Consider the following 11,808-nt stretch of genomic DNA (forward strand, 5'->3'; position numbering starts at 1 on the left):
ATCCTCCCGTTGGGAAGGAGAAAGGTCTCCATGTCAGTGGGATCTAGATCTCCAGGCGGTAGAGAAGTAGGAGTACAGTAGGTGGTATTATTTTGCGGGTGGTAGAGGATATCTACACCACCAACTTTTGAAAAACATGGCAATATCACATGTTCGACCCTACTGGGAAGGCATTAAAGACGTTGGTATCATGATAAAGCCTCGTCAATTATGGGGCATCTAACGACGCGAACTCATAGCACGCGACATTTTGCAAAACGACAGTAGTTCAAAACAAACAACTGGCAATGATGTATGTGCTTGTGTATATACATGTAATAAATCTAAGGAAATTCCAAGATGCAAACGCGAAAGGATTATGACGTATAAACTGTGCAAAACAAATAAGAAAAGGTCCTGCGGTCCTCTGCAAACCGTTACCGTACAACGTTCCTTGTGATATAATTTTTGGGGTGGGACTTAAGTTGCCCATCTTCATGTTGCTACTTATTTTTTTCTTTCTCATCAGCCGTCCGGCATGGCCGTCGTCATCGTTACTGCACAGCCTCTGCATGATGGTTGACCACCTCGACACCCGACACAAACAAGGCACTCACGCCCTCGAGGCCTGCGACAAAGGCACACAGCAGACTAGCAATGACAAAGTGGCTGATGGTGGAGCCAATCTCGAGCCAGGAGCCCTCGTCCTTGACGACCCAGAAAAAGTAGAGGGTGAGGACGTCGCTAATGGCCATGACAGCCATGAAGAGGGACGACGGCGCGACGCCGAGGCGCATGTTGAGGATGCCCAGGTTGGCGGAGATGAGAGCAAAGGGCACGAGCAGCTTGAGAGTGAGCATGGCGCCCTGGGAAAAGGGGTCAAAGACGGGCACAAGACGCTGGACGCTCTCGAGGCTGAAGGAGGAGACGGAGGCGACATTGCTGGCGCTGAAGAAGGCTGACTGGAGCAGGATGAAGAAGAAGAGCACGACACGGGCGTCGGCGACGGTCAGCGAGCGATAGGCAGATGCTGATGAAGACTCACTCACAGCCTTTGCTGAGCCGTTGGTGCCGTTGGCCTTGGCTGCCGCTGCCGTTTTCTTTGAGGGCTGCTTCTTTTGCGATGACTGGGACTGTTGCTTCGTCGTCTTGGGTTCCTCGGCGGTCTGCGACTTCTGGGATTGCACAGAATCCGCATAGACGGCGTGCTCCATGCGGACCCAGGCGAACAGCGTCGCACTAAAGGCCACGTAAAAGAGGCCCTCGTACGAAATGGTCAGGATGACAAACGTCGGGGCAAATGTCAAGAAGACAACCATCAGGCGGTACAGATAGTTGTTGCTAGGGCGCGAGCGGTGCAGGAGCGGCATGACCAGGATGGAGATGAAAAAGATGAGCAGGGCTACAATCTGGTTACCCCGGGGCAGACCGAGCTTGGCCTGCAGCGAGAGTGCGCTGGAGCGCGTCACCCACATGGACAGCACGATCAGGCCAATCTGGGCACCAAGCAGCGCCTCGCTGATGGGGTCCTTGGCGGCAGCCGCAGCGGCCGACTTGACCTTCTTCACTGCGGTAAAGTCGTTGAGAATGGTGTCCTCAAAGACAAGGTATGCGACGCCAATGATGACCATAAGGGTGCCTCCTAGCATGCTAAAGACAAATGTTAGTAAATTGACCCCACAAAGGCACTCTCATAAACCTCTTAAAACGTACATCAGTCCAATGTTCTCTGTCTTCATGGCCGGCAGGAGCGTAAACGTGCTCATGGACAAGCACGACACAAACCAAAACACCGCCAGGGTAAAGTGTTGCTGCAGGAAAGAAATGCCGTGGACGGCCGGCCAGAAGGCGCCCAGGACGAAGAGCAGCGTGAAAATCTCGCGGTAAATGTAGCCGAGGGCCAGCGACTCGATAATGGCAATATAGAGGGCAGCGTTGAAAATAAGCGACACAAAGCGAGCGTTGCGCGAACTGCCAGACGCGGTGGCGTCGAGGGTGCGAGCAAGCTGTTTGCGGCCGGCAGCAAGACTGGCACGGCGCGAATAGACGGCCTCCCAGAAGAAGACGGGGAAGAAGGCGTAGGCGTAGTACGAGAGCGGCGAGCTCGAGGCAAAGAAAGATGCATACAGAGCCAGGAGCGTCGACGGGAAGAAGATCGTGCCGGCCAGATCACGCGAGGGCAGCGGGCGTGTCGTGTCGTTGAGGACGTGGAGATCAATGACTGTCGTCAGCGCATAGGCCATCCAGCCCAGGTACCCGATGGTAATGAGGGCGCGCAGGAACAGCCAGTCGTAGGTCTGGAGGTAGCGTAGACCGGCCAGGCCAACCTTGAGCAGCGCGGCAGCCTCCTCAATCGCCTCCTCGTAGTGGCCGGCTTCGATCAACTGCTCTATGGCGGTAAAGCGTTGGTCGGTGCTGCTGCCGCCATCCTCGTTGCTGAGCAGCTTGTAGGGGCGGAAACGCAGCTGTGAGCGGCTCTTCTGTTCCTCCTTGACGCGATACATCTCGAGGATACCGCGCGCGTTGACCAGGGCTGCCTTGGCCTTCTCATCGATGGGAGCAGCCAGGTAGTCAAGAGGTAGCTCACCAACCGAGTTGGCGGGGAACTCGAGACCAACAAGGTAAGCCATGAGCGCAGCAACGTCAGCTTGGGCTACATCGTGGCGGTGGATGTGGCTGAGGCCCCAGCCGGATGAGTACTCGTCGTGGCCGGGCGCCAGGCCGGCCTCGACCGTGTCCTTGCCCTCGCCCTCAGGGTACACCAACGGCGGCGCCACGCCAGAACCCCACACAATAAGCGGGGTCCGCGTGTTGTCGGGGTGGCCGTCACCGTGGCTGCCGTAGTCACTCATACCGTGGTCGGCCGTAAACACAAACGCGGTCCGGTCGTCGTTGTAAAAGTCGTTAATCAGCTCAGTGATCTCCTTGACACCCTGGTCGACGACTTTGATGTTGTTCAGGTACTCGCTCGAGTAGGGGCGGAAGCCGTGGCCGGCCGTGTCGAGGCCGAGCAGGTGGAGGAAGAAGACAATCTTGTCCTGGCGCAGGCTGGCGGCCAAGGTCTCGTTGGTGCGGGCCTCGGCGAACATCTCCTTGACGTGGTCAAAGACCCAGTAGTCGAGGATGGTCGAGTCGGACGAAAAGTCCTCGTCGTCGGCGCTGTAGTGGTCGGCGTCGACACGGCCTGCCACGGCGCCTTGTTCGAACATGGGCAGGATGTCGGGACTGCCCCAGCTCCATGTGTGGCGGCTCCGGTTGAAGACGCTGTCAAAGTTGACGGGGTTGAGCTTCCAGCCCGTGGTGACGGCCGACACGTCTTCGTATAGGCCTGCAATAAGGGCGACATGACCGGGACGAGACTCGGTGGGAACGCGAGTGTGCGAGATGCCAAAGGTGCCGTGCTCGAGGACTCGGGAGCGGAGGAAAGGCGCGAGGTGGCGCGGAATCAGATCGTCGTCGTTCTTTGGGTAGGGCTCGGGAAGTGCTTGGAAGGCCTTGTCGGCGCGCAGGCCGTCACCTGGGAGCAAATCGTGTTAGAAACAACAGCAGGGGACATCTGCGGTCGGCGACCGTGGCCGTCGTAGAAGTACGTACCGACAAACAAGACCAGACGCTCTGCGGGGGCTTTGGCTTCGGCGGGACGGTCTACCTGGAACAGCCGCATGCCAGACACCACGGGGCTGACAAAGTAGATGTCGAAGATGGAGAAGATGTAGACGAAATGAAACACCATGGCAATCGCCAGGAACCGGAAGCGCGGGAAGCCCGCCATGGCTGCAGACTGGCAGGAATGGTTGATTCGTTGATAGTTGCTTTTCGAACTGCCGGATGTAAAAGGAAACGGTTGGTGGCCGGTCTATCGTGTCGTCGTCGGGACGGTCGCGTCGCCAGGCGTCGAGCGCACCGTATCAAGGTAGCGCCCAGGAGAGGCAGAAAGAGCAGTGCGCAAAAGCGTCAGGACGAGTGGAATCGGAAAATCAGATGAGGTCCATGCCCACGGACGTTTCGGAGTGAGGCGAAAGGAGCGACAAGAAAGAGATTAATTAGAAATTAAAAACGGGAATTATAAGCAACAAAAACGTGAAGAAAGGAACGGCGTAAAGAAAATGGAAGATGTGGGAATGGGAAAAGAAAAAGAAATGCTCCCCTTCGATAATCACGATGTCGACAATGAGTTCGTAATAAAAAGGTTGAACCACAACTTTTCTGGAAGTCAAAGCTCACAGTCGCGGCTGGCCATTCACATCGCAGGCGCGATCTGGCGTTTTAGGCTGGCGCGCCTTCTGTGGCTTGTTCCTGGGCGAACATGTTGTGGCCGGAGTGCAGGGGCGGCCCAAAGAAAGGGGTTGATCATGATTAGCGCGGTCCTTATGGTTGCCAATGGAAGAGGCTGCCAACGGCTGGCAAGGACGGCTCGAGAGCCACTGAAACAAGTAACGAAAACGTGCTACGATCCGAACAGCTTTACTGGAGATGTTGAGGGTCCACTTATTTAAAATCGGCGATGCACACAACAGTCAATTACACCGAAAGGGGAGATATTCCCAAAACAATGCCGCCGTTCGTAAAATTTTTGGGATTGAGTAAATTTGTATCCTGTTCACTATTATTTGTTTACGGGTGTCGAAATCTGTGGACGGACTTTAGGTTCTGTTCATGTTTATTTAGTTTTTGGCTGGAAATACTATTATTTTTGTAAACAAATATATATTGCATATCATGATGCAATCCTACAACAAGCTTGATTTTACGACCACTTAGGTTTTCTCCGCGAAAAGAATACCACAATAAAATAAAATAAAACCCCCAAAAAATAAATAAGCAAATAAATAAAAATTAAAAGAATTAACAAAATAAATCAACACAATACATGCAAGTGACTACACCACACCCGTCCGTGTCTCGTCGACAGATGATGACAAAGGCAGCTGCATGCGGGAGCTGTCTCACAGTTTCCCACGCTTTCCGCACCCCATCTTTCTTGTCGACCTAGTATACGGGTGGAAAGAAGGATGGACAGGATGGATAATTAGTCAAAAGTCGTGTGGGCACCATGAACCTGGCGGTCTGCCGAGTACACAAGTCGCACCGAATCCTGCTCCGTACACACTGTAGCACGCAGAACGCTGTATACCGTTCACCTGCACAGCATTTCTGCATCCCCACCGGCCTTACATCATATAGGACGAGTGTCCACCTCACTGCCCGGTCGTGGGACCCAGCGGCCGTCGGCCAGCACGCACGACATCCAAAAAAATAAACGTAGAAATAATAAATACTTTAGCATAAACAGCCGCGGTCACTACCGCCGGTGGCACAAGAAAATGCACAAGCAACGGTTCCCCAACCGAGGGCATCATGGGATTCATTGGAGGGAGCAGCGGGCTATCCCGACCTTCGATGGTCTTCGTTGAACAGGGCTGTCAACGCAGTGCGTTTGGTCAGAGGGGAGCTGGCACCAAACAATCCACGGGACTAGATCAGGGCACTGGTTTGGCAAGGGGTCACAAGGGCCAGACATTCTGCAGGCTTAGAACGGGTGAAATTTTTGAATATTTTTGGTGTTTCCGATACAGCGTCAACATATGAATCCGGCCTTCTCTTTATGACAGGGTCTTACCTGTCTCCACTGGACAGCCGCCGGGCACAGCAATATGAAAGCAAAAACGCACGGGATAAATGTAGTAAGCACGAAAGAAAACCTCAGAAAATGGACATCAACTGGATGAGAATATAGTAATGGACGACAAAGATGTACAATATAAAGAAGCAAGAGAAGATCAGGTGGGGGACCAGACTCCAAAACGCCAGCTCGACTTTGCTGATATAAAAACGGTCACAGAGACCACCTCCTTTTCTATGTATATATAAAAAACATCGCAAGCCAGAGGAATCCTTGAGCTTGATTCGATGACAATGACAACCGTGCGCCCTGGCAATGCTTTCATCTTCTGGGTTAGATCTTTCGGTTTTTTTTTTGTCGTGAAGTTGTGGCCTTGTAAAATTTTTTCTCTGATGTATCTTGGTATAAAATATTTGTCGCAATTCTTTCGTTGCGAAAGCTGCCTGTCGGAAGGAGAAGGGTGGAACCAAGACTGGTACTCCAGCAATACCAAAGGCGAGGGAAATGGTAATGTTGTTGATGGTAGCGAAGAGGCATAAAGGACCTCTCAGGAAGATACGGGGTTCATTGTTGGGCAGAAAGACGGTTTCGACTTTGACGGATGTCCAAAACGAACAAGAAAACCAAGGCGAGCCCGACAAAAAGTAAAATGAATGGCATGCACGCAAGAAACGCAAAAGGCGAGAAACGAAGAGAAAGGAACGCCCTTTTTTGGTGCCAAGATGGAAAGTGCGTGGTCGTGGTTATCGTTTTTGTGTGAATTCGCACAAAAAAATGAACGTTTGTGTTTCAATTTCGTGATAAAAGGCACTTTTTATTTTTATTTTCCCGCATAAATGTCGTCAGGTCGTATTGAGAAATGGTGTGCGAGGAAGAGCGCCTCGTCTGAGGTTGAAGATGATTATCGTTTGTACACACAAGCAAAATTTGTGGTGTTGGATTCGAGGTTCCGATTGGGGTTGTGGGAGAGCACAGGCCGCGAGGGCCAAATCAAGGAGTGGATGAAGCGCGGTGAAGGGAGCGAGAGACCCGCCAGCAAGATCTCCCGCGGGCAGCGTCCAGGGGAAAATTAAAAGGAAAGAAAAATAACAAAGATGAGCAAGAAACAATCGGCCGAGTGTCTATAAGATAACGCAACGGTTGCTCTTGGATCTCCGGTAGCGTTCTGAATCCGTCCGACGAGAGCTGCTTTCGCCACCTGCTGGGCGACGGGTGCCGCTCGAGGGAGCAACAGGGCGCGATGCCTGCTGGCGCTGCCGGCGCAATATGCGGACAACGTCGTAGAAGGCCTTTTCGACGTTAATGCAGTTTTTAGCTGAAGCCTCGACGAATTCACAGCCCAGCTCGCGGGCCAACGCATGACCTTCCTGGGTCGACACTTCGCGCTCGGTCACACGATCGCTCTTGTTGCCGACGAGCATGACAGGTACGGGTGCCTGGGAATTAGCGGCGGCCAGCGGTGAGCCAGGGTATGACGGCGAAGAGGCTGTTGACTCTTTGACCCGCTGGATTTGGTGGTGGAAACGTTTGATACGCGAGAACGACGAGCGCGACGAGATGCTGTATACGAGCACAAAGCCTTCGCCATCTCGGATCCATTGATCGCGTAGCGCTGTGTATTCCTCCTGGCCAGCTGTATCGAGAACCTCGAGCATGCATGCCTGGCCATCAATGACGACCTGCTTCCGGTACGAGTCTTCAATTGTGGGATCGTACTATTGGGAGGCGAAGAAAGCACAGCGTTAGCTTGGTATTCCCATGCAGATGTAAGTGAGATCAGTTACTTTGATCGGGTAGTAAAAGGCGGCGCAGGTGCCATGTTGTGGTTCGAGCGCGCCAGGACGAGGGTTCGGAGAGAAGGCTGAAATGTGTTGTAGAAGGTAGCTCCAAGATCGAGACAGTTTTCTCGAGGCACAGAGCCGCCAATTAGACATAATAGTATTTGAGTAACAAGAGTCAAGATGAGGAGGAGGAAGGGGCGTTGGCAGTAGATACAATTGCAAGTGGACAATACGGTGCCAATAAGGGACGTGGTGCGAATGGGAACGGAAACGGAGAACGTGGAGGTTCAGAAGATGTGCAGCAACTGCTCGGTTGCGTCTCAGAGCTTCGATGTGATTTGGCACGCGAGGTAGATGATACTTGGCAAGGCCAATAGAGAAGTGCCAGGATTGTGCACAACGAATGCGGAAATGGAGAAGCAAAGAAATGAGACAAGAGCAGAGATAGGCTACGAATAAGCTTTAGGAAAGCGTTGCATCGCGAACTTACAGTCTCGACGAAGTGTTGCAAGCATAATTGGATGGTCAGTGCTGTTTTTCCCACACCACCGTCTCCTAGTACCACCAGCTTATAGAGCACCATTTTGTTCGCCATTGTGAGATGAGAGAGGTGTCGCCGAACGACAACCGGATCGGATGCGTATGCGAATGCGGGAGTGTTGTCGTCTGAAGGAAGGGGGAGAATCGAGGCCGTGCCGTGCCGTGCTCTGAGTGAATCGAGTGGAAGCTGAAGACAAGGTCGAAATCGAGGCTTTTCGGGGGGTAAGGAGGATGAAGGTCTGGGAAGGAAAAGAGGCGCGAAAGGTGAATGGGGGACAAGCAAAAACAGTAGGAATGTGGGGAGGGGAGAGCGAGAAGAGGGGTGTTTCGACGGAAGAGATTGGTCGAGGCCGCCGTCGGAGATGGAAGAACAATAGATTAGAGATGTTCGCGTAGCTACAGCAGGCTAACAGTGTTGTTGCTGGCACTGGCAGGCAAGGGGGGGCGCGGGATGATCTGGTTTGGGTGATTTGGCGGCTTTGAAGGAGCTTTGTCGTACTAATAGTGTACTTTCCGAGAGGTCTTGGACCTTTTCGTTTTAGGTTTGCTGTGTGGCCCGAGTGTACTTTGAAGAGCAAAGAGGAACTAGAGGGACTAAGTATGCTTTTTTTGCTCTTTTTAGCGGAGGGGTTGAAAGAGGCGAGAAGGCTAGCACGTCGTAGCTCTAGAATTTCCCAGGATGGAGGTCCCAGTAAACGCGGCAAGCGGGATTAGGGCAGCTAAGCAGACGGACTGGGGTGATGCGTTCTTTTGTGTGGTATGGACAGAAGCGTTCGTTTGTGTTGCAGACCACAGTCGACCTCGAAAGCTCGGTCTGGTATGTGGATTTTCTCACGGAGCTGCCGATGGAAGGATTGATATTCAGGATTCCTGAGTCGACGTTGGGTGCTCGACGTTTAGGAGCCGAATAGCGAGGCGAGCGCAAACCGTTGAGGGCGCAGTTTGGCTGCCCAGAAGGTGAATGCCCACGGGGTTCTCGAGGTAACCAGGATTCGAGGATGGAGAGGAGACTGGGAGGACCAGAGATTGAGGAGGAGACGGGGCGGAAGCCGTATGTACACAAGGTTGACGGGTGGCGATGGAAAGCTCTCGACTGCCGTTGTTGCACAAGGCTGTGATATTTGGCAGCCAAACGAACAGAAGGGAAGAGGAGAACGGGCCTGGTGAGAGAGGGAGCAGGAAAGAATATGTAAGAACAACAGGAAAAGGGACTAGGAGTCGTTGGCGGTTGAGTGGGCAGAAAGTAGGTGGAGAGTAAGGAACGGTGATGACGGCTAGCGGACCTGAGCTTTCTTCCTTACTCTGTGGTTCCCGTCCGAGTGAGGAAAGCGCAAGTCAAATACAAACTAAATCACAAAACAAAGGCGCAAAAACAGAGGACTGTCTTGGGGCGAAGGGGACGGAAAATAAAGTGCAAGCGCGACTTTGAGAAGAGAATGGGACGGGAAGGAGCTGGGGTCAACACCACAAGCTCCGGAAAGCACGATCACTCAAATGCGCAAGTCCACCAGTCAAACAGCCAAGAACGGGGGGAGAGTATTACAGAGACTGCGAGGGAAGGTAAGATACGAATGGCCACTATCAAAGCCGATCTCAATGAGACCTGCTGGCCGTCAAGGACACGGCACGAGAGGCGGGCGCAGAAGGCGGTGACTAAGACGCAACACGCATTTTGTATCCTGGATGTATTCCTGGCGCATTCACGGGAAGCAGGAAGGTCGAGGAATCAATGAGAACCAGAAAAGCTTTGAAAAGGGATTGCTGAGGATAACATGATACCGGAAGCAGGGCTTCGTCAGCGCGCGGTCAAGAGCTTCCAGGGCCCGAAGTGGCGTTGGTGGCCCGGTATTACAGGGCACTGGGAATGCAAAGCATGGCGAAAAGGGCGACCGCGGGCAGGGCCAGATCAGGCCCCTGGCCTGAGCCAAGACAGGGCTCTCTACAGGGATCCCGAAAATGATCGCAAGGCCTGTCTGGCGTTGCATGTCAACTCGACCTGTTGTCCTACAAACCATGAAGGCACTTACGACGAATGCCTCTGATGCTGTCCTGTCTCGAAAGAGAGGGGATAGGCGAGGAAGCAGCTGCTACTGCATACTCTTCACCCGGTGCACTTGTGATAGTCGCACTACTTGGGCCGGAGCTTCACCAACCCATACGTGCAAAGTATGACGACGTGAGTACACAGTGGGGCTGTATTGCGAAAAAAAGGGGCGTTTGCTTCAAGGCGAAAAGCGGCCCATGCCAGCCGAAAGAAGGGCCAGTGTTTGGGCCCTGTCGTTTGACCAACATGTGCCTCTAATCCACTTTGTTGGCGGGCAACAGCAAATCCAGCCAAACACTGAGCGACCCAGCATGGACTGCGTAATACTGCGGCAAAGATGGCACAGCCGCCAGCGGAGCGCGCCCCAGCCGGGGTCGTGTGCTAATGTGTGCGAACCTGGACTAACTTGAGCTGAGGTCAACAGCTAGCGAGGAGGCCTAGAAGAGTTTGCCCACATAAAGGTCGACTGCCGGCAAGACTTTCGCCCTCCGGTATTCACACATGAGCCAGGAGTTTTTGGTCTGTTGCTTCCTGCGGAGCGTGACTTGCGTAGTCGCCGACCAGAAGAGGGCTGTTGATTACCATTGGACAAGGCGCAGATGGTACGGGTTACCGGACAAAAGCTGCCACGAGCCTGAACAAACAAGCGACAGCCTTGTGATCATGCTGGCGGTGCAAGTTCTTGACATCAGACGCTTGTAGCATGACATTGTAAGGTGGTGTGTAAATTGAGACAACTGCACACCCGCCGCTTTCCTCGTCCAACGCCATTGATAGTCTATCTCTCCTGCTAGGAAAGAGTCTCCCATGCTGTCAGTGAGACGACGCGGCGGGAATAGGATGGAGAGCAGATTCCACAAGAGCCGCGGATGCCAAGGGAGGCAAGGAAAGAGCAACACGAGCGAGATACACGAAAAGGGAGCAGAGATGGATAGGATGGGCAACAAGAGGCGACGAGCGCCGCGCATAATACATCGGCTCTCTGATTCCACCGGCTTCTGATGCCCATGGATTGAGATTGGCAAGGGGATGCTGGGGGGACACGCTGGAGACGATGGCAAGTTGGTGGCTAAAAGCAAATCCGCTGAACATCCAAGAACAGCTTGCGACTGGGTCCAAGGGGCAGCTTTCGTGTGTCATATTTTCTTTTTTCTTTTCCTTGTTCTTTCGCTCTGCCGTGTCCTCGTAGGTTCGTTGCTGCTGTGTGTGATATCTCCTCCTCCTCCCATTCACAATTATCACTCTTGCTTGCGGTACGGGAGACACAGCGGTGCGCGGTCGGATCAAGCCGCCAATGCATGAGACGTTTGTGCAAGATGTTCCCAGCCGGCGCCAAAGCATCATCTGCACTTTCGTCGATTTGCTCGTGCGTCGTTCTGCCGCTCAGCACACCAACCCCGTTCTCGATCGGCAGTCCAAGAGGTCCATGAGGTCCACTTTGCAGGCCGTCGTCTGCATTGGCCTTTCTTGATTCTTTTCCCACGCCTGCTGCCTTTTGTTTGGGTTTTTGAAACGAGGTGCCAACTCACAAGTTCCATACACTGGATAGCCCATAATTGAGAGCTTTGTGGGACACGCGAACAAAGCAGCCACGGCAGAGGACCGAGAGTGCCGCCCCTTGATATCGAAAATGCCTGGTGTGCCTGGCAAGGACAGGTACCCTCTGTTCGAACGGCAAGCCAGCTGACCAGGAAAGACGGAAAGTAAAACGACGTTCCAAGAGGAGACAACAACGTCCAACAAACAACAAGCAGCCTTTCTCCCCAGTATGCCCTTGCATCGTGCAGTTCCCCTTTTGGGACTGTACGTCAACGCCAACTGAGCAAAACGCAGCTCCCCCC

At 53.2% G+C, this 11,808-nt stretch overlaps 4 protein-coding genes across 4 annotated transcripts; 1 reads left to right on the plus strand and 3 right to left on the minus strand.

Moving 5' to 3' along the window:
- Positions 1 to 533: 533 nt before the first annotated feature.
- SPSK_06954 (phosphatidylinositol glycan, class N) lies at positions 534 to 3,751 on the minus strand (the record flags this gene model as incomplete). The annotated part of the gene is made up of 3 exons (XM_016733624.1): positions 534 to 1,629; positions 1,693 to 3,496; positions 3,574 to 3,751. The coding sequence occupies 3 exons, from the start codon at positions 3,749 to 3,751 to the stop codon at positions 534 to 536; spliced, it is 3,078 nt and encodes a 1,025-aa protein (XP_016591494.1).
- Positions 3,752 to 6,438: 2,687 nt separating this feature from the next.
- On the plus strand, positions 6,439 to 6,675 carry SPSK_08208 (uncharacterized protein; the record flags this gene model as incomplete). Its single annotated transcript, XM_016734846.1, has 1 exon — positions 6,439 to 6,675. The coding sequence occupies one exon, from the start codon at positions 6,439 to 6,441 to the stop codon at positions 6,673 to 6,675; it is 237 nt and encodes a 78-aa protein (XP_016591495.1).
- Positions 6,676 to 6,723: 48 nt separating this feature from the next.
- Positions 6,724 to 7,536, minus strand: SPSK_07889 (Ras family, other; the record flags this gene model as incomplete). Its single annotated transcript, XM_016734542.1, has 2 exons — positions 6,724 to 7,317; positions 7,387 to 7,536. The coding sequence occupies 2 exons, from the start codon at positions 7,534 to 7,536 to the stop codon at positions 6,724 to 6,726; spliced, it is 744 nt and encodes a 247-aa protein (XP_016591496.1).
- Positions 7,537 to 11,036: 3,500 nt separating this feature from the next.
- Positions 11,037 to 11,521, minus strand: SPSK_08068 (uncharacterized protein; the record flags this gene model as incomplete). Its single annotated transcript, XM_016734714.1, has 2 exons — positions 11,037 to 11,452; positions 11,497 to 11,521. The coding sequence occupies 2 exons, from the start codon at positions 11,519 to 11,521 to the stop codon at positions 11,037 to 11,039; spliced, it is 441 nt and encodes a 146-aa protein (XP_016591497.1).
- Between the last annotated feature and the right edge of the window lie 287 nt (positions 11,522 to 11,808).

This window comes from Sporothrix schenckii, assembly GCF_000961545.1.
Source record: "Sporothrix schenckii 1099-18 chromosome Unknown Cont41, whole genome shotgun sequence".
Taxonomy (NCBI): domain Eukaryota; kingdom Fungi; phylum Ascomycota; class Sordariomycetes; order Ophiostomatales; family Ophiostomataceae; genus Sporothrix; species Sporothrix schenckii.